The sequence below is a fragment of the Gordionus sp. m RMFG-2023 genome, chromosome 3, assembly GCF_954871325.1.
Source record: "Gordionus sp. m RMFG-2023 chromosome 3, tfGorSpeb1-WG-v2, whole genome shotgun sequence".
Lineage (NCBI taxonomy): Eukaryota > Metazoa > Nematomorpha > Gordioida > Chordodea > Parachordodidae > Gordionus > Gordionus sp. m RMFG-2023.
The window spans coordinates 44,263,917-44,287,908 of record NC_088777.1 but is presented as its reverse complement, the minus strand read 5'-3'; the positions used below and the strand labels follow the sequence as shown (position 1 = coordinate 44,287,908).

General features: G+C 26.6%; 1 protein-coding gene across 1 annotated transcript; it reads left to right on the top strand.

Moving 5' to 3' along the window:
- Positions 1 to 782: 782 nt before the first annotated feature.
- On the top strand, positions 783 to 23,211 carry LOC135925799 (bifunctional arginine demethylase and lysyl-hydroxylase PSR-like). The gene is made up of 11 exons (XM_065461291.1): positions 783 to 911; positions 958 to 1,166; positions 9,227 to 9,385; positions 9,552 to 9,748; positions 14,051 to 14,198; positions 17,558 to 17,746; positions 17,991 to 18,204; positions 18,568 to 18,814; positions 19,270 to 19,379; positions 22,681 to 22,775; positions 22,952 to 23,211. Exons 1-10 carry the CDS (start codon positions 860 to 862, stop codon positions 22,773 to 22,775), a joined length of 1,620 nt encoding a protein of 539 aa, XP_065317363.1. The 5' UTR covers positions 783 to 859; the 3' UTR covers positions 22,952 to 23,211.
- The last annotated feature ends 781 nt before the right edge of the window (positions 23,212 to 23,992 follow it).

Sequence of the window (23,992 nt, the reverse complement as noted above, 5' to 3'; positions counted from 1 at the left end):
TAACAATCTTAGGCCCGGCCCGGATATATTAAAAAAATTTTTTTAGGCCCGGGCCGGGGGTTTAGGGCTGGGCCTTCTCTGATATCAATTAAGGATATTCAATTTTTTTCGATTCACATATTAATAAAACAGATAATTTTTTATCGATCCTTTTAACACCTTCAAAAAATTAATAATATTTCTAATATTATGTTCTTTGTGTACATTTGAAATAGCTTTTTTAAATTCCGATTTTGATCTTTGAATAATTATAAATAACGACGAAGATATGGCAAAATATGTAAAAAATGAGAATTATTTTATTTTGCTCTAAACCGATATAAACCGGTTTAACTTTTTTTTACAAAGGTTCTTTTTACTCCTTCAATAATTATATCCGTTCGGTTACTGATCAGATATTTATAAAGATTTATAATAGTTTCACCGTTTTTTATGGTCACCCCAGGTCCCTGATGTTAATAAGTGGTTGAATTGGCTATATTCTAACATCATCCCCAAAAATTTGATCCTTCGTTCGTGGTAACATTTTAATAAAGGTGTTTTTCATATAATTTGAAAAAATAGAGTTTATCGACGCTAATAGCGATACCCTAATACTCAAAGTTAACAAATATATAATCAATTATTTTTCTCTAACATCTTTTAAATTAATCATTTTATCAATAAAAATATATGTAAAAAAATGGAAAAGACAACAGATATCCATATCTAAATGTATGTCTAAGAAAAGTATTTTTTTATTACTTAATAAAATTTAAAAAAAGCGCAAATAAATTGCTCGTCTAAATCTTATAACTTGTTAAACATCAATCAACATCATCATCACATATTTCTATAATATTCAAATTGCAAAAATCAGATGGAAAGAATTATTAAAAAAGTGAATAGGATCAAACGTGAAGCGAGAAGCGGTATTATGCATTAATTTTATTATCTGATACTTATAAGATATTATAGAACTTAATTTTCCAGGTGGGTGGAGTCATAATAGATATGCTGATACATTTGACACAGCAATTAATAGTATTAAAGATAATTGTGTAAGAATCGATGGTAGATCTATGACTCCTCTAGAATTTAGCTATCAATATGAAAAGCGAAATATACCGGTTGTGATAACACACTTAACTGACAATTGGTTAGCACACAAAAAATGGGTACCTGAAGTAAATAAAAAAAATTTGATTAATTTTTAGGATATGTTGTTAATATAATAAAATTTTTATATTATTATTTATTTCCATTTTATGTAAACATTAAGTTTTAATTTCCTGAAATAACACTTTATTCTCTACATAATTCATATACATGAGAGCATGCTAGAATTCTCTCCCCACCACCTAAAATATTTTTTACCCTCTTTTTTAATTACATGTTTGATTAGCCTCCTCCTAATATTTATTAGGCTACATATAATCATAATGAAATTATAAAGAATAATCTTCCAATACTAAACTGAACTTTTTGAAATTATGTGAAGAAATATTAAAAAAAATAGGACTAATACTTTATTATCATACAAAAATAAATTAAATTTATGTTAAAAATGTTATTTTCAAATTACGCAAATGATTAGTTTTTTAAAATATTTACATTTACCACAAAATAGAAAAAAAAGCATAAATTTTTTTACAAAAGTAACAATTTAAAAGAAAATTAAAATTGAATCCTGGTTCAATGGTTTGTATATACCACTAAATGGAGCTCTAGTACCATTTTATGCCTTCATCATTATATTAATGCATATTCATGTGACTTAATAGACATGTAAACCATAAGATAACATTGCAGTGGACTTCTATGTATACACACTTTTAATTAAATAATAACAAATATAGTAGTATATTTATAAATCATTGCTTTACCCAACATCAGGCTTAACCAATAGTTTTGATAAACAACCTGATTAAAAAATGGCCTGATTAAACTTTCAGCCAAAATAATATTATGTGAGGCTGGAGATTTTGCTCATAGATGCCAGAAATGTTTGAACCTCTATTTGCCAAATTTCGAGGCTTACATAATATTATTACTATGGTGAAAATCGTAATCAGGCCATTTTTAAAGTCAACCTAAATCATTTAACAACACTTTAAGCCATATTTAATTCATGTAAAATAATAATTAATCTATGCCTATGTATATAATGAAACAAAATCAATTTATTTGTCCTAATTTTAAAAAGGCTAACTCATTGTTTTAGCCAGAACAATATGCCCAAGTCTTGAGATTTACTAATAAATGTCATAACCTCTGTGCCTTAATGAGCAAAATCTTCAGGCTTCCTAATATTTTTCTGGACAAAACAATCAGTTTAACCATTTTTAAAATGGCTCCAATATATTACTATTTGTGTGAATCAAATTATGCAAATCCATGACATTTTTTTAATCTTATTCTTATCTCAGAATTATACATAATATATAAAACAAAAATAATGTGCTGATTTAAACAATATAAATGTTTGTCAACATAGTTCTAGCCATATTATAATTATTAAATTAATTATACAATATTTTTTATGGATTTTTTTGTTGTTTCAATTATTGAAATTTTATTATTTGCATTTTTAAATAACAGTTGGTTCATGATTTTAGGTTTATTGAATTATTTTCCGCATTACTAAGAAAGATCCTGATAACATCCAATATTTATATTGATTTTTATATACCACCTATTGTAAACTAATGTTGACAATATATCAATATTTTCTGTTTAAAAAAACCAAGTAATTTTCATGAATGATTAAGGGTATTTTGTTTTTTTTGGACCAAACTAATAGTCTTATTTAAAATATTTGCAATAAAATGTTATTTCAGCCTCAAAATTTTGTAAATAGATATACAAACCTTGCTACCTTTTGTGTGAAAAATCAATATGCTTGAGTAATTTACTTTGGCCAAAATATTGGGCTATTCATTTTTAAAAATTGGTTAAATTGAGCCATGTAACAACACTAAAAGAATATGACACATTAGATATTTTAAAATCCTTGTTGTTGCATAGTGAAATTAATATGAAAAATCAAATAAGAATATAAGGAATTTATATGTAATGAACTTTTATTAAAAATAACAAAATAGAAAATTGGTTAAAATATAACTTTAAAATAAATCACATAAACACTTTTATTAATTATCCAAAAAATAGAATTAATTAAATTTTGAAATTTTGCTATAAAAACGAAAAACTTTAATAAATACATCTTCGATCTCTTTTTTTACTAATTTTAAATAATTAAAATTTGCTTACTATCAAAACTGCAGGCAAATTTAATAGAAATTGTCTTCAATCATGGCAAATATAATGTTACAATAAAATAGTTTTTAACTATTTCTTTTTATGCATAACAACGATTGAATTGTATTTTAAACTTTCATTAATTTATTATTACGAAATTATTTATATAATAAATAAAAAATTATATAATTATATAATACTATCATAAAATAACCCAAAACAATAAAAATATTGTATCAGATTGGTTTTTTAAAAAAATTTTGACTTGATCCATCCAATATTTTTTGAAAAACATAAAAATCGGTGCAGATCTGATATTTAATAATGACCCCTTAAGTATTATAATGTTAATACTTAATTTAGTTTTTTTGTTCTATACTTTGTTACAGGACATTTGGAATTCATTTCCAACAAAATCTTTTCACATTTTAAATGTTCTAGATAATTTTTAACAAAATTGAAAATTAATTGAACAAATCGTTTTTTCTATTTTAAAACTACAATTCTAATACATGTAATATACCTTATCCTATAAATATCAAATAATTTGGGCATGTATTTTTGAATTATTTTAAATTTTTTAAAATATGTTTCCTAATAATATAAAAGAAAAAAAAATGGTCAAAAATGTGTAATGATGCTTATAATGAGTAAATACCAGGGATATGAACCTTTTGACAAAAAAAAGGTCCAGATTCATAAATTTTATGGAGATCTTTAAGCTCACTTATTGTAGGACTTTGACTATATTAGATTTTAAAAAAAGATTTGGGTTAATATAAAACTGTTTTTTCTAAAAATTTTGAATTATAGTCGTTACATTTCCTTCAAAATCTTATTTGTAGTGATATATTGTATACATTATTTTGGAGAGGATAGTTAGGGTTGTATAGGGGTGGAATTTTTATTAGTTCAAATATATTTATGAGAACAGGCAAATTTGCGATGCAACAGGGATTTCACAAAATTCTTAATATTTCACTTTTTAAAATTGATATTAAACAAAATAAGCAACGTATTCCTATTATCTGGTATATTAATATATTATCATTTAAAATAAAAATACTATTACCTACGCTATAAGATTCGAACTATTTCACTTTTTAAAAAATCTATATAAATTACAACAAGATATTACTAGAAAATTGAAGTATTTAGTAAACTAGGTTGAAAAATGCGAAAATAAAAAAATTTGAAGGAAGAGTTGATTTTTATTTAAATTATTATTATATTCCTTATAATATTATTTTTTAAAACATCCTATTATTTATTTTAGTGTACTCATATTATAATGAGTATTTTAATATGTTTACAGATAGTTGCCAATATTTTTGAAGTTAAAATTTATATTTGGAATGGCTATTAATATAAGTTTTAAATAAATGCCAGCATTTAATATGGAATTCATATGATTTTTTGCTATTGATTTTCAGTTAAGTCATCGAAATCATCTGTCCAATAGTATTAATTTTTTAATATCAAATTATTCACTATAACGGTAGGTTCATTTTATAATAAGTAGTTTTTTATATTTATAAAAATGGCTGCCAATATTTTTGAAGTGGTAAAATAAAACTGTGAAAGACATAACTCGAATAAATGGTCGCCAATATATTTGAAGCCAATATTTGATATATAAAAATTTATAAATATAGTCATAGCCAATATATTCGATTGATTTTTATGGATATTTTATATATTTATTAACATAACCGTCAATATATTTGAAGTGTTATAATACAGTAGTCATTCAACAATAAATATATTTACCCTCATAACGCTACCTATCTGTTAGGAACCTAACCGTAGAAATAAAATGAATAACCCATCTTTCATAGTTAGCGCGAATTCGCGGCGAATTATACAAAATACTCGATATTTTGTATTCTCCGCCTCGAACTCGCTCAATCTGTAAATGAGAGGTTATCTCAAATTTATAGTTAGCACATATTCGTGACGAAATACAAAATATGGGCCATTTCTATGTCAATCGATCAAATAAGGCAGATTTTCAGTTGACCCATTTTAAAATTGTTAAAAATTTCTGAAATTATTTAGATGGGTAAAAAAAATGAAAAATGATAAAGCCGTTTATTTTACGCACACCTGATTCCCGAGATATAGGGGCTCATTGGTGTAAAAAAGAGCCACTTTGGAATCTGTAAAATTTTTAAAATGCTTATATCTCAAAAACTATTTTTTAATAAAAAATAATATACCATATTGTGGCTAAAAAAAATATCTAAAGTTCTATCAAAAAATTAAAAAAATTAGCGCAAATTTGAGTTTTTAATCCGGTTTGCCTATATTGCTTTTCCAGTGTTTTTAAGCAATAAAGGGAGTTTCTTTTCGAATATTTTTTTTTGCCATTTTTAGACACCTTATATAAATATATACTGATGTCAAAATCTTGGCGACGCCATGGGCTCTTCCGAAATATATATTTTTATCAAAAATTGGAAGGAAATAGATAGAGTTACGAAACTATGGATTATGGTTGAAAAATATTATTCTTAAGGAAAATGAAAGTACTGTTAGTTTATAAGAAATGTGATAAAATTTCCCAGTACTGTCACCCCCTACCCCCTCCATCTCTCCCATTTTTTTAGATCTCTACATTTATACTATAGCATATGACTCATTAGCTCTATAAAATTGTATAACAACTACATTAACCCTTTATTGCTACATTTCAATATTTAAAAAAAACCTCTATTGCTCACCTATAAAAACCTAAATAAAAAATTAACTGAGTTTGCGTAAAATTTATTTTTTTGATATTTATTCAAATTTTTAAATATAAAATACAATAATAACAAAATAATTTATAAATGTGGAGAGGGGAGGTACATTTTTTGTCTGATTATAAATTATTTTTTTGTTATAAAAAGAAGAAAAAAAACAATTTCTTTTCGCGTTAATACATAGCGATACTTTGCAAATAGAACATTCCTGGGGGATGTTCAAAATTTGTAATTTTTGTTGCTACAGTAGTGGCACTGCTTTCTTACTATTTTCCCAAGAGATTCCGAATCGCTTGCAAGAATTTTAATGCGATTATGATCCGATGAACCCCCAAAGCTCGAGAACCAGGTGTGCAAGAGAGCTAATATAGACGGCTTTCTCATTTTTTTAACCTATCTAATAATTTTCGAAATTTTTAACAATTTTAAAAGGGGTCGGCCGAAAATGACCCCATATTTAGTATTTCATGTATTTTTGTATATTTCGCCGCGGATTCGCCCTAACTGCGAATGCTGGGTAAGATATTCAATATTCATCTTAGCATGGTACACCGCCGGTATTATCTTCGAGTTGAAAATGAAAATATTTATCGTGTTTTTTTTTTAAAAAACCACCAAACAAACACTCACCGATCCAAAATAACTTAAAATTATTTATTTTCGTTGGTTTTTAAAAGCGTTTTTTTTTAAACAAAATACAAATGGGTCCAATAGAAATATTCGTTTTTTATAATCAATTGACACACTATGTATATATCGAAAATATAAATAAGTATATATTGATTATATAAATATCAGAGACCTTTGAAAGTCGAAATTTAAAGCTCGGGTTGGTCCTTTTTTTAAAATTTTGTTATTTTGAATAAATATGGCTTATATTTAGCAAATTATTTTAACAAATGAATATTTAAAACACTTTATTATACGATTTTCCAGCTGATTAATAAAGTCCTGGCCGGATTTTTAAAAATATAAAATCCCGGATCAGTTATGAATTCTAAATTTTTAGATCCGGACCGAATTTTGAAAATCATACTACCCGGGCCGGGCATGCTCGCTACTGATGAATAGATAACGGGAAAAGGAGAGCCATCCAAAATATAAGGCAACATAATATATCCAAAATCACATTTAAATATACTTATCTAATTGTAAATAAATATTAAAACAATTAACCGAATGCCATTTTCACGATTATTGCATTAGATCAATTTTTATTTTCAATGTACACGATGAATGAGAGCTAAGTTTATTTTAAAATAATACTCGAAAAATATATATCGAATTTTACAAATTTTGATTATGCTTCATAATAATTCATAACCTTCAAAATTAATTACATTTTTCACATATGCATTTTATTTCGTTATTAATATAAATATATTATAAAAACTTGGTTAAATAGATGATTCAATGTTGTGTAACAGTAATTTTCAATTATTATATTTAATAGCAGAGTATTAAAATTAGATGGCTTCTAAAACAACTGCGAAGGTTATTAAGTCCTAACTTAAAACTACTAATGACCATTTATTTAGACATTATATTTTTATGGCCATAGCGAATGTATAATATATCACTGCTTAAAAGCGGCCACTGCAGTTACGTCATATGATTAAATATAATAAAAGTTTATCTAATTGAATATATCAGATTATTGTAGAGGGCGGGCCCGGTAGAAACTAAAAACTATCATTATGCATTAAATATATTTAACCGCGAATTCGCGCTAACTATGGATGAGGGGCAAAAATAAAACAAAAATATTTAATTATTCGAAAAATATTATAATCGGTATATGATTTAGGGGTCTGCAAAAGTCGGGGGTATTTAACATACAAACTCGTTTACCCATCGTTTTAAAATATTTTTTAACCACGCCCGCACATTGTTTGAATTTTTTTAAAAATAAAAATTACATTGCCTTTAATTATTTTTCTTTTTTTTCCCATTTTAAAATGATTTAATAAATAGACAATGTAATTTAATAATAGAATATTGTCAATCACTGAGATGAGTTCGAAAATTGGATGATATTTTACGAGATAAATTTTTTAAAGAAAATGAATGCATTTTTTTTTGTATTGCACGTGCCTGTCAAACGAGAAGATATAAATAATTATCATGGTAAAGAAAAATACAAAGGCATACTAGTGTTGAAACGGCTCGATTTAGTCAATTTTAAATTTGGATTTAACCAAAATAACATTATTTAGGCCTCGAGATTGATGCTCAAACCTTTTTACCATCCACGAGAAAAATCTTCAGGCTCGGGTAATATATTTAGGCAAAATGACTTATGTTATGGTTATAATATAATGCCAGAAGATGTTATTATCAATTCAACCAAAAAAGTCGATTTTCAACCCGACCTCATCAGAAATTTTTTAAATTTTGTATATTGGTAATATATGTTATAACTAAAAAAAAATAAAAATTTTATTTCATTTTTGAAGAGCAGAAAAATGGTACATTTTTGAAAATAATTAGTTTATCTAAATTTTTTTTTTAGGAAATATCAATGCGAATGTTGTTAAACGGCGAACTCAATCCAGAAAAAATTGACCAAAGTCTCGAGATTTCGTTAATAGATTTACAAACCCTTGTATTGTACCATCTATTAGCAAAATCTTCAGCCTTGCATAGTATAAAATACTGAGTTAGCCGTTTTTAAAAATCAGTTCAAATTAAGCGATTTTGCATCACTATAATATATAAGCTAAAAGTAGGTGTGGATACATTATAAAAAAATAAAATAAACTATTAAGTGTGTATAATGAACAAAATCAGATTCTTAACATCGGATCGATTATCGACCTTCAAAAAGTGGCATCGGCACACCCCTACTATTTACCAATGACCCGGGATAAAATTGAAAAACGTATGAGCTATGAATTTTAATTTTTAAGCATAAAACACAAAATAATATTTTTCTTGTAAATAGTCATGACACAGGTTAATGCGACTTTTTATTAGTCGCATTAAGGACTTAAAAGTGCCTCATTTATAGCACAATTAGTGTGCGCATCATCAGAGCGGATATTTGCTCAATCCTGCCCATTTGTACTTGTTTTATTTTTATAATTTAGGCCACACAACACAAAACTATTAATTTTTTTTGCCTTTCTTGAAATTAACATTTTTTTTTTACGGGTGAGGATGGGATAATTTGACTTTTTTATTTATTAGCATTGAAACTAAATATTCATTAATTTTCGATTTAAAAAAAAATATATACGTAGCGGTTGATTAAAAAATATCGGAATCAAAAATTTAAATGCGGAGAAGATGACGAAGGCTATAATGTTAAAATAAAAATGAAGTATTACATCCCGTATTGCAACCATTTGTGCCACTTAGACGATAGTCCGATGTATATTTTCGACGGAAGTTTTGGAGAGGTTTTAACATAATATGTTTTAAAAACAATCCGATTTTTTTTGGTGGGATTAAATTATATTTGTTACAAGATTCATAAAATTTCATGAACTTTACTCCTTTTTTTTTATAAACACCATTTTTTAAATTGAATTTTTTTTTTGCCATAAATATTGGCAATTATAAAAGCAAGGTAAAAAAGTGTCCCTTACCCAAGATTACGAAGTTCCTCCATATTTTCGGGAAGATCTTTTTAAATATACTAGCGATAGACGCCGACCACCTTACAGGTGGGTTGTTATAGGACCAGCGCGCTCCGGAACTGGCATACACATCGATCCCCTAGGTACATCGGCTTGGAATGCTCTCATCAAAGGTCACAAAAGGTACGCATTTTCTCGCGCCAGATATATGTTCCATATAGTCATATGAAATTTCCATAGGGATTTACAAGGAATATTAGGCTTATTCATTAAATACCATAATTATCTCTATTTTTTCCAGGTTTATATTTAGAATGCCACGCTTTATATCTAAAATCATAATGGGGCTAAGTTGGCTTCTATTTAACCGAAATATAATTTTTTTTGATTATCTCTTCTTTTTAAAATTAATTTTTATGAGTATTGATGTATATATTTGTGTATTTATTCTGAATTAAGCAACGTGGACTCTTATGAGTTTAGAAAATAATTTTAAAAATATTTGTGTAATATATCCTGTAATATATCCTAAATTCTTATCTTATTTTATCCTACCTTATCTAACACATTGATCACAGACCTGCCCAAAATGAACGAACATGGAATTATATGAAGGCCCATTATAATTATGCTAATTATTTTTTTTCAAGGATACCAACAAACCTTGTAGCATAGATATAAAGCTATAGAGGGGTGGAACTACACCTCTAATGTGTCAAGTAATGAGTATAATAATAAAAAAGAAGTAGAATACAAGTGGTTCTCCTTTCAAATACACTTATAACAATTATTTCATTTTATTTTGGATACATATGATTTTATATCAATTCAGAATATTTATTCTCTAATATTAAGCTATCCTAATTTCTACTTAATATAAGAATTAGGCTATACTATCTAACTCTAAAGACCAATATTACGGTGTGCTTACAATCATTAGAGCGAATATAGTAATTCAATAATACTTAAAGACATAATTACTATTACTATAAGAAATACTTTACCTTTACCATCAGCAAGTGTTCGTTTAATGGTCATATATTAGGTTCATAATCCTCTTAAATAAACTTCTGTTTGCCTCAGCCCATTTGATAAATTGCCAAGAGAGTCCCATATCTGCTAATGATTTAAAAATAATGCAAACCAGCTATTCTTATAGGACAAGAAAGGTTTAATCGTGCAATGCGTTATTTTATTAAATCTTGTTTTTTGGAAAATACTTAAGATAGAGTTACAAATTATATATCATTCATTTTATAGCCCTTAAAATTTTACATTGGAAAATATCAAAAAAAGTAAAAAAATTTCAAGTGTTTTGTTATTTCTTATAAAATAAAAGATTTACATTGTTAGGAAGGGATTTTTTGGGTATTGATATTCTCTAAGAATGTGTATTACCTTTATATTAAACTATTTAATAAAAAATTTCGATTGCCATTTTTGTTTTTTAATTTTTGTGAATAAAAAAAGATAATATAGAGGGAGTTATATTCAAAATTATTATATTTAATAAAAATATGAATTTTATTGATATTAAAATATAAAATATCATTGAGTATAACCAATATGATATCCTGGGGCTATATGTAGGCAAGCATCCCATTCAGATATGATGATTATTATTAGAACGCTACATTGCAAAATAAACATATTTTAAAATTTTATATACAAACTATTATTAAAAAAATATCTCGATTATCTTTATCGTATTCCATTTTGTGCTTATTAATAGAGTTTCCTGGGTTCATAATTTGTAGGTATATCCTGTCGCTATTGGGATCTACTATCGTTATTATTTGATGTCACTTGTGGGGTAAAAGAAGGATGTTGGTCCATGGGGTTGTAAAAAGGAAATATATATCTCTCTGTAATTTCATTTTTTTAGTACTATGGTTTGCCACTAAAAATTGTCATAAATATATCTGATCAGTCTTTTATTTAGGACCATTATCTGGACTTTTAAGCATAAGTTTATGACAACTTCTGGTGGTTTGGTTAGCAACAGTATTAAAAAAGAATGAAATGACTGATATATATATTTCTTTTTTGTATTCCCATGGACCATCACCATCTTTATTTTACCCCACGATAGATAAATAGATGGCGCCCACTAATCAAATACAGCGTTGTACAGATTTAATGGAAAACATTTTCATATTTTTTAAAATTCATTTGTAAATAAAATTATGTAACTTGTAAATTGATAAATATAAATATGTTATTATAACAATTCTTTGCATAAAATCTGCCAACAGTGTAATAATGATGGTTAACAAGGATAAGACGTACTAATAAATTATCGCCTCAGGTTATATATAAAATTTTATATGTTATTTTGCAATATAGTGGTCCTAATAATTATATCTGTATGGGCTGTTTGCCTACATAATGCAGGACATCATATTGATAATACTCAATAGATTTTTATTTTAATACCAATGCAGTTTATATTTTTATTATAATAAGTTTTTAATATAACGTCAATCTATATTGTCTTTTTTTATTTAAATAAATTTGAAAAAATTAAAAAAAATACAATATATCTATCGAGATTTTTTATTAAATAGTTTAATATAAAGGTAACAAAATTTTTTAGAGAATATCAACACCCAAAAAAATCCCTTCCTAACAATGTTAATTTTTTATTTTTCCCGAAAATAAGAAAACACTGGAATTTTTTAAATTTTTTATCGATATTTTCCAATGTAAAATTTTAAGAGCTATAAAATGGTATAAATATTTTTTAAAATAACAAGATTTAATGAAATCACGCATTGGGCGATTTTCCACTTTAAAGGCGTGTATCTTTGTATCTGGTTGAATTAGGGCTCTATAATTTTGATTTTACTAAAATATACAACATAACTATGATCAAGTTTCGTTCATTTTAGAGATGATCGTCTGGTAATCTCGTTTTTTTGGTCGATTTGACGTGGAATGATCCAGATATTTTATGCATATAACTTCTTCAATATCCTCCTCGCCTATTCTTAAGTTATCTTATGTTAACGTACAGACAGAGGCCATCACCTTCGTTTTATCTGCGTTCAGATTTAAGCCAAAAAACCATGCTTCGATGAATATTTTGTTGACTAGGTATTGAGGTTTGTTCATAGAAGTCATCCGCAAAGGCAATATTTACATCTTCCACCGCCTTTTACATTTTTTATAATATAATTAGTGATAAAGTTGAATAGTAACGGGGACACGCTGCCCTGTTTCAGCCCAATTTTTGCCTGAATTTGGAGTTTCGACTAGCATGAATAATTGGCACTGAATAACTGAATAATTTTGTTATATAATTAGAAGCTTTAATAAATAAATTGCTGTCTCTATCTTACCCAATGCTTACAACAAACTCGTATGGATAATAGAGTCAAATGCTCTTCTAAAGTCTAATGCCGCAATAAATAGCTGACTCTTTCTTATTATGGCCCTCTCAATATGAATTTTTAGTGCCATAATGGTTTCGAGCGCATGAAGAGGTTACATGAATAAAATATCTGGTAGTTATTCTAGACAGAAAAGTACAAACTAAACAGGATATGGTAGTTAAATTAAACAAGGTCTAATTATTGGTCATTTAAGAGGATATGGTCTTCGAACCAACTATCTATCTCTTTGAAGAATCGGTTATTTAAAATATTAGTCTTCTCTTCGATATACTATGGAATAAAGACATTGACTGTTGCTGTGTCCTATAGAAAGAAGACGCAATCGTTTATTAGCAAATACTTTTTCCATATGCCCAACAAAATTCTATGGGCCAGATATAATAACCTTCACATTTGCAAGTTAATAAAATACATTAAAATAGAGTTAGTGAATCATGCCCTTAGACAAGCCCAAAATAACAGAATCTATCAAGTGCTTGATAGTCTTCCCCGAGGAGACCTCCATGAAACCTTTCTTATCTTATGAGAATATCTGTTTTGGCATGAAATGTTAATTTAAGAGGATTATGACCCGAACATATTACCATCGAACGCTTGCTATAATGAAGGTAAAATATTTCTTATAGTATTAAGTTATGTCTTTAAGTATTTTAGGACTAAAGCTCAACATTTAATGTATATTAGTCTTTAGAGCCAGAATATTGGTCGTTAATGTAGTATAATGTAAATCTTATATTAATTATAAATTAGGATAGTTTGATATTAGGAATAAATATACTGAATTGATGTAAAAATCATACGTATCCCAAATAAAATAAAATTGTTATATGTGTATTTAGAAGCGGACCTCTTGTATTCTACTTTTTTCATTATCATACTCATTACTAAACACATAAATATGGGTCGGTTGTAGTTACCCCCCCCCCCCTTCCCATATATAACTATATATCTGTTACTGGGTTTGTTGATATCCTTGGAAAAAAAAATCGGCATAATTTTATGGAGGATGGGTCTTCATATAATTCACATTCGCTTATTTTGGGCAGGTCTGTGCTAGATAAGTTAATAATAAAAAGAAATATATATAAAGATGGTGTCTTTTTCCTCCCGAGACTCCTAAGGCTCTTGTCAAGGTTAAATCGACCGAGAATAAGAAAAACAAGGGAGAAGCAATCACTTGGTTTGACGTTATATATCCCCGAACTATCCTGCCGGATTGGCCTAGTCAGTTTAAAGCGGTAAATTGTTTTTGTATTACATATATTTATTTTTTTCACAGTCCGATTTCTACTATTTGAGGCGTATATAATCGAATGTTAAATTGAATTATCTTCTTCTGCAAAAATTTCCAATATCTTTTAACTCCGGAAATTATTGCCAGCATATTTTTTTTAATTTTGAATAGTTTCACTGATTGTTACTCATTTGCTCATTTGTTCCTCTCTACTCTTGTCATTATTATTAGATAATATTGTTTCTACACCTCACACGCTATTTAATTAATTAGCAGTTAGCTGAATGATGGAATATAGATTAAGATGAGATGAATTTTTTTAAAAATCTCCCAAAAATTTTCTTGGAAATCTTTTGGACTCTTTTTATAAATATAATACATAGTTATGTGTTATAAGTCTTCGACCTGGACAAAAACTTATCGATGTAAGCATGTTCGAAGTTATTATAGTAAAATATTATACCCCAATAGATACCCGAAGATGTCCTTTAACATATGACACAAAGGTGAGATGACTATCTTCTTCAAAACTATACGAATGATTTGATTCCAGCTGATATTTTTATATTATACCATTTTTAAGTATTTCCTTTGCCTTTTAGAGATAAAAGAAATATGGTATCTTCACACATTGATCACCATTTTTAAGGTACCTACTAATTAATGTAACATGTCATGCCTCTCCAATTGTCGCAGGGACGATACTATCCCCTAACGGAACTTTGAAAATATTTTTGAAAAGGGGACAGTGATTCTCGTTTCGCAAAAATAAAAAACTTACTTTTTAATCGGCGTTTCTTTTATTTTGGACAACTTTGAACGTGAACGCTTCCCTTTTTTGACGAACGCATTCGTGTTTTATTTGTTCAATTTAAAAAAATTTTTTTTTAGTCGTTTGAAAATAAAAAAAATGAATTTAATACTTATCCAATTTTTTAAGAAAAATGGTTCTTTTTTAAGCAGCTGTTTCGTTTATCACATTTGAATTTTTTTAACCCGCCACTATTTCTGTTCTATAGTATAGTTTATTAATTAGTACATTATTTATATATTTTATTGATTAGCATAATCATGGTTGTTGTTATTTCATCATCTGATTCTACATTACCATGGCTCAAATATATTTTACAGTAATAATAATGGAACTAATTCAATCCTTACTAAATGTAAAATGTGTGCAAAAAGTATTATGCTTCAAAATCTTCAAATTATAATTTTAATAGACGATTGTAATATTTATTTTATATAAGTAGCTCGTTTATAATTTATTTTAAACGTTTGTATTTCATATGCTTATTAAATTAATTTAATTTATATAATAAATACATAAAGTAAAAACCATTAAGTTTTAATATTATATATGTCATATGGGGATTCGGAATCCACGGGGATTCGGAATTTCTTGATTTTATTTTTACCGAGGGTGTTAAAAAAATTTAAAATCCGATTTAACCTGGAATGTATTCTAGCATGTGTTGAGTACCCACACTGTAAATTTCAAACAATTTTGCCATGAACTTTAGAACTACCTCTAATTTATATTAATTTTTATATGGATTCATATAAATTAAATAATACTAAAATGTCTATGGCTGAAATTGGCTGAAATTTATAGGGTAAATACTCTACACATATACAATTCCTGTAAAATCCGATTTTAAAATCCCAAAATCGCCCTTAGTAAATGATTTAAAATTGAAAGATTCCGAATTCCCACGGATTCCGAAACCCCATACGACATATACATAAATATAAAATAGTTCTTATCTCTTATAGGATATATTTTTTGTGTGATTATTTGAAATTATAATCCAATCACTATTATTTTTAAATTTTTACCAAAGGTTTAATTTTTTGTTGAACACAATTTAAAGTATTCTTAAATAAAATATATATTTGTTTAATTCATTATATTATATTCTATTTATATATATCAAAATAAAACTATTATTTTTAACATGGCATATATTATGTTAAAAAAAATATTAAGAACTTATTTTTAAATTATTAAACATTAAATGAAATTAAAAAAAAATATTCATAAAGTTACGTAAATTTGGTTTCCTTTTTTTTGTAGCGCGTTCGATTTTTTCAGAAATGTTTTCAGCACTAATAATTTGGGATTTTTCTTGCTTTTTTTCTGATTGTGATTAGTCTCCTATTTTGTTTGTATTGCCAGTCAAACGAGAAATATATAGTATAATTTTCATTTCTTGGGATACAATAAAAATAGTTAATTTAAAAAGAACACAATTTTTTTAAAAGTAAATTAAATGAGTCTAAAAAATAAGAAAAAAACGTTTTAATTATTTTGGGATACAATAAAAATAGTTAATTTAAAAAGAACACAATTTTTTTAAAAGTAAATTAAATGAGTCTAAAAAAATAAGAAAAAAACGTTTTAATTATTTTAATAAATAATAAAAAAATTGTCTTAAAAAATTAATTTGTCCTGGGGCCATTTATTTTGGATACTTATTGCTGTTAAGCCTAGTCTAAAACAGCTGTTGAACTAGGACACCTTATTTTGGTCAGTTTTAAAAGTTTGCTGGCATTGTTTTTTTTCTTCTTCACTCATATTTTTTAGGTTGCTTAGTCGATTCTATTCAGCTGTCTGTTTGGAAATAATTTTAACCAGGACACACACTATAACAATTCTTTTTTAACAATAAATTATATAAATATAAATATTTATTGATTATATTTTTAAATAAAGTGTATTTCTTCTTTTTTTTCTAGTACCCATCGAAAAATTGTTAAATTAAACATTTATAGGATCGAATAATTTGGCATTGGTAAAAAATAAATAAATAAAAAGCCTGATAATGAGTGATCTGCTCATCTTTGCTTTTGCATCTTGCAGGAGAGACAAAAAAATGATCAAAATATAGTATACAAGTTGGTAATAGTACGCACAAATTGAGCATTTGCGTTTTGTCTTACTTAAATAAAAAACGTAACCGCACCTTTTGTTTAAATTGAGGTTGCCTTTTTAAAAAATAATATTAGTATCGTTAAGTCAAAATTTTAACTAAGTTATAAAAAAATTAGTTTTTGCTAATTATAATAGTAAGTTATTTTCTTTTACATTTTATATTATATTGCAAAATGAATGAATAAAAAAAAGTATTTAAAAAAAAGCAATTTAAAATAGATTATAACCCAAGTGATAAGCGGAATAATGTCCACGATACCATTTGAAAAGCATTATTTGCGTTTGCAACGCCAGGTTTGAAACTCTCAATTTGTGCGCACTATGGCTTCATTTGCCATATTCACTTTATTGAATATTTATTCTCTACCCTTTTTCAATTAATTTATTATAATAAATCACCTCAATTATACCTTTTTTACAAAAAAAAGATTGAAGTTATACAGAGACCGGGTGAGACTATGTTTGTCCCATCGGGATGGTGGCATGTGGTAATGAACCTGGATTTCACGGTTGCCATAACTCAAAATTTCGCATCTTCCGCTAATTTTCCCATAGTTTGGGTTAAAACCATCAGGGGAAGACCTAAACTCGCCCGAAAATGGTACCAGGCTCTCAAAGTAATTCTTTTAACGAAAATACTTAAGTGTCAGATGCATATACCATTTTGATCCTTTGATAACGTTCTCTTACTTGACTTTTATATATGCATATATGTGTGTAGGGTGCAAACTTAGACATCATCTAATATTTGAAGCCGAATTTGATTAATGATATTCGTATTTGAGAAAACGAATCAAATATTGTTCAAATAATTCGAATATTTGATTTTTGAATATATAACTGTTTTAAAAATATTGCAAGGCGTATAAACCTGAGATAGCCAAAGTAGCCGACGAAATCGATCGACGTCCTGATAAGGGTCTCTCTCTCCTCAAAATCATATCCGAATCGAGCATATCCTCATCTTCTTCCTCGTCATCTAGCTCAAGTAGTAGTGAGGACCGAACTTCCAGGAGTTCTTCTGCATCATCGACTCGATCTGATGGAAACACTCTAAATACTGGATTTATTTCCGGTTTTTATTTATGATCCTTAGAAAATTTTTACCAATTAGCACTTGTTTAGGATTTTGTGTTTAAATTACAGAGCTTATGCCATCTATTTGAATAAGATTGTGTTAATTTTTTATTCTATTTTCCGTTTTCGATGCCAAATCTTCTAGAAAGAAATATGTGAGTTGGAAGATGGACTTTGAATTTAAAAAATATATTGAAAAATGATATAATTTCACGGGAATTTTTTTAAATTTCCTATTTTTTCCAATTTGTCTATCATAAGCGGTAAATTTTTTCGGTCTCTCGAGGATCAAAAAGTTTTAATCAATTTTCTTGTTATAAACAACTAATAAAATAAATAATATTTCAATGCCAAAACGTAGAAGATTCCGAGCGCTGGCGCAAATTTCGACCTACTCAAAATGGCGACCACGATCACGGGATTGATACAGACTCTTTACGACGCAAACGCAGGCGCGAGCAGTTAAATGGCACTAGTCATAAACCAGTGACGTCATCTAATCATGTGACCACTACAACGAAGTCGGCCAATGGTCATCGATCTTCATCCTCTAACTCATCGTCTTCGGACTCTACGGCCTCTTACAATAATTCTTCATCTAGGAATAAGTTATATTTATATATTTTTTTGTTATTCATAATTAATCCAATTTTTACAACTTACGAAATCTCTTCAAACCAACTAAAACTTAAAAATTAGACCGAGAGTACTCATTTTATTAATAGTAATTAGTCGATTTCAATCAATTATAAAACTTTCTACATATGATAAATAACTCATACTTGAACCTAGAATGATTACTTTGTCGACATATTGTTGTATTGTAGTGTTGTTAAATGGATCTATTTTTAAAAACGACTACCCATATTTAGTTAAGAATATTATGCAAGCTTGAAGATTTTGCTCATGGATGACAGATATGTTTGGATACCTATTAACGAAATCTGCGCCTTGTGTCTTTTTTGGTTATAATATTGGGTTAGCCTTTTTTAAAAAATCGATCCGTTTAACAAAAAAATTAAGATAAGCTATTTATAATTATTTTTTTGTTAAAATTATTTAGATCCAATCAATCTAAAACTTCTAATAAATCCAGAGTTTCCTCTTCCAGAAGAAAGCATAAAAAAAGCGGTTGCAAGGATTGTCAAAATCTTCATATAAATGGACAGATCGGTATTTATTTCAACATTAATTTATTTACATTCCTCGAGATAATTAATATATATGATTAATATTAAAGGTTATAAGTAGGGCTGGGAACCAATAGTAAAAACCCAATTATAACAAAATATTGTATTGGTATTGGGTCTAAAATATTGGTATTGGTTTAAACAATATTTTCTATTTCTTGTATTGGTATTGCTATTGGTATTGGTTTATATTGGTAACTATTGGTTTATATTGGTATTGGTTTAAATTCAAATTACTAATTAAAAGAATAGAAATAGTGATTATAAAACCCTTAATTTCTAATTTTAAATAAACATGGGAAAAAAAATCATGATACCATAAAATCAGGGCTAAGAACCAACTCTCAAAATTTTACTGAATTCAAATTCTTTTTTTAAACTAGGAATTTATTAGGTGATGAGAATATAAAAAATTTTGATTTAATCATGTATTTTTTGTATCAACAATAATAAACGTATTGATTATGAACCATTTTATTTATCACAAAGAACATAGCAAAATAAGTAAACTAAAAATGTAACATAACTGTCTATTTATACAAAATATAATGCAAAAGAATGATATAATTTTAATATAAGGGGAAATAATTTTATGTATTTAAGAAGAATCTTGCATGCGCATCCAACTTTTTAGGCACAGGCAAGCTTGTATAGTATGCTCATCTAGTGAACAACGTTGGTCTGTTATAACATACCGTCCTTCTGAAAAAGTTCTTTCAGAGCTAGATGAGGTGGCCGGAATTGCTAGATAATCTCTAGCAATTTTTGATAATACTGGATATCTATTTTTATTTAATTTCCACCAATCTAATGGATTTGTATCATTGGAAATTGTGGCTTCATCTACGTATTTACTTATTTCTAAGTTGTTATTATTAAGAGGTTTCACCTGATAAATTTTGTCATAAAAGGACAATTTTTTGTTATTTTGTGCTTCATTTGTAAGTTCCGCTGAATTGTTATTATTTATTTTATAAATATTGTATTCATTAGTAAGATATCCAATAAGAGTTTCCATATTATTATGCTTTAATAAATGACTTGATGGTTTAAATCTTGGGTCAGTCATTGTTGAAATAATAAAGAGATGTTTATTAAAATTATAGTATTTATTAAGTTTTGTTAAGGCAGCTAAAGAAGCTGTCTTTAAAATAGCATTAGGATTATTATTATAACTCTCCACATGCTCAAAAATACTGGAATATAAAGGAATAATTGTTGAAATTGTTGGAGTATTAGCACATGAGGCCATCTCTATAGCAAAATTAAATGGTTCCAGAAATTCTCGGTATATTTCTATATTATTCCAGGCTAAGGCACTAATATAATTTTCTTGATTGGTATTTTGTAAATGATTGATATATGTTGTCAAATAGGGTTTGAGCAATATTGCTCTTTCAAGCATTTGGTATGTTGAATTCCAACGTGTTGGTATATCCAAAATTGGGTGAGGAAATTTTAAGTGTGGATTTTTTTCAAGATATATTTTTTCGAGTTTATTAAATTTAGATATAGAATGTTTAAAAATTTTTAAAAAATTTCTTATTTTTTTTAAAGTTCTATTTAAGGGTTCCAATGCAGCCATGACAGCCAAATGTATAATATGGCAAAAGCATTTGCACACATTATCAAAATTATCTTTTTGTTTTAAAATTTTTAGAAATGCTAAATTATTACTTGCATTTTCTAATGTAATGCAAAAAAAATTAATTTCAAATTTTACTTTTAATACAGAATTAAAAATATTAATAGGATTATGTGCTGATTTAAAAGGAATAAAATCTAATAAATGATTATTTAATTTAAAATCATTATCAAATAATGAATTGTTATGCCCATAAAGGGTATTTTATTTGGAGAGGACCAAATGTCCATTGTTAAGGAAAATTTAGATGTAATGTTAGAAAGTACAGATTTTAAATTGATAAAAGAACTATGATAATGCTTCATAATTTCTATTTTTAGTGTTTTTCTAGAAACTAATGTTAGTGAAGGGTTACAATATGCTATTAAATTTTTAAAAGTGATATCTTCAACTATTGAAAAGGCTAAATTATTTTGAATGAAAAAGTTTATAATTAAATTATTTAAATTAGCTTTATTATTTATAATATTAAGTAAAAATGATTTTATTGTCTTAATTTTTTTACTGCCAATATTTATTTGCTCACATTTCTTATATAATGTTGGGTGGATGGATTTAAGATGTGTCCATAATCCTGAGGTTCCAAAATTGGGAAGTGATATTTTTTTTTACATTTATTACAAATTGCCTTTTTTTTATTATCACAAGTAGTATAAAATTCCCAGATTTTTCCTGAATTTCGTCTTTATTGATAATTCTTCTTGTTCATTATCGCTATTATTATTAGTACCAACGGCATCTATATTTATTAACTCTATTTGGTCTTCATTTATTATAATATCTTAAATAAATAGATAAAATTGATAGATATCATGTAAAAAATTTACTTCCATAATAAAAATAAACTATAATTATAAATAACAGAAATATTGATATCACAGTAGTATTTGGAAGAAATAACAGATGTAATCAGTTTTTGCAATGAAAGTAAAAAAAATACCACGATATAATTATCCACGATAAACCTAAATAATTATGTTATTTTTAATATTGGTATTGGTTACTATTTGTTTTAAATCAAAACTGTAGAAAAAATAATGATTCCATTTTTTTTAAAAAATGACAGTTTTGATATTTGAAATGTACAATTTTTTTAAAAAAAATTTGTTCTTTCTTTAGTTGAATAGAGTACCACATCTTGGATTTTTTTTGCAATCAAATTAAGGTTGGTTTTTTATATTACCTTAATTGCTACAACTTCCGCGAGGTTCGCGTTAAACTGAGAAATAAGTCGAGGAACCTTTCCGCGCCTCTTCCGATGATTTTTTTCCAACTAATTAAGATGCTTTTATCCATATATTTATTTTTTTAGAGTTTTAGAACGATTTTTATTTTTTAAGTTATCAGCAATCTTCCTATGATCTAACTTCTCAAATAATATGAAAGAAGAAAAAATTAGTATTCAATTTAATTTATTAATAGACAAAAATAAATTAGAAGGATAATGATTATTAATGGTTCGAATTGAGTAATATTTTTAAAAAAGTGATCTTGGAAATTTATAATCCTGTTGTGCGAGTGTTAATTCAAAATTTCAGCAATGGTTTTTTTTACATAAATGAGTTGATAAATTTTTCTAAACACGCAAAAGAGTTTAGCTACACCATAGTATATTTTTAAATTAATTTATGTGAATTAGAAATCAACGTGGATCAAAAGCCTCAAACGAACGGACACAATCATGAAAGGGAACGACCTTCGAGTAAAACTCCGAGAACAAACAACCACAAATAGGTTTTTATAAATTTAAAAATATATTGTTATAAGCGGAAACTATACTTATTGCGCTAAATATATTAATTTTTTAAAATAGTCATGGAATTATAAATTAGAATTTTTTTAAAAGAAGCATCTTAAAAATAGTTATTATAATGCTTAATCGATTTTTTTTTTCTAATAAACTCATCCAGAATCAATTAATTGGAGACCGACATTTCAGTCAAAAAGCATGTTTCATTTGTATCAAAAGAAAAATATCATCTTTCTTAAAGCAAACCCAAGGATATCATAGGAATTATTTTTATAAATATGAATTTAATTAAAAAATTTTATTTGAAATTTATCTCTATTATAATGACATATTGACAGACGTATTTTGGATTGAATTATAAATATTTTTTCCACCCGCATTTTAGCTTTATGAGGCTTAAAATTTTTCGTGTTTATAAAATATTATATATATTTTTTGTTTGTCATATTTACATAAAGTTTGGGTTTATATGAATAAAATCTTATAAACTTTATAAAAATATATTTATTTTACCAAGCGCAAATTGAAATCATTCCATATTTTGATATATGGATCTGAATCCACTTCGATATCGAATGCCCATTATTCTTTATGAACATTAAATTCGACAATTACTCTTAAATTCACTCGATTTACCATGATCAAATTCATAAGATATGTCCCCTTCGTTAAGGAATTTAAAAATTTTTTTATTAGGAATTTTTTTATCGATATATTGTCGAAGCCCAGCACTCTTTTCATATTCATATACTTTTAGTTATTTCTCGCAAAATATCACATCTGGTTCTTAGGCTAATTTTCTTTTTTTCTAATAATATATATATCGAAGAGAATTTCTAAAAATAAATAAGTTTTTAAAAATATTTCAATTCATTTTGCCTCCTTTTTCATATTAATTAGACAGGACTATAGTTATTTATTGGAATTATAAATTAGAGACTTTTTTAAAAGTAGCATTTTATAATAAAATTATTTTGTTACTGATTCAGAATTAATTAATCGTTGGGCGACATTGCATTCAAAAATATGTTTCATTTGTATCAAAAGGAAAATATCTTAATTCAAAGCCAAAGATATCATCATAGGATTCATTTTTCTAAACATGAATTTTAATTAAAATATTTTATCTAAAATTTATCTCTTATAATGAAATAGTGACAAGCGCATTTTGGATTGAAGTATAAATTTTTTTCTACCATTT

Excerpts from the sequence above, each read along its gene's own strand:
- LOC135925799 (XM_065461291.1), top strand. The coding sequence starts at position 860 with ATGGAAAGAATTATTAAAAAAGTGAATAGGATCAAACGTGAAGCGAGA. Across the intron at positions 912-957 it reads CAAACGTGAAGCGAGAAGCG|AACTTAATTTTCCAGGTGGG; the intron begins GTATTATGCATT and ends AAGATATTATAG. Across the intron at positions 9,386-9,551 it reads TCGACGGAAGTTTTGGAGAG|CAAGGTAAAAAAGTGTCCCT; the intron begins GTTTTAACATAA and ends CAATTATAAAAG.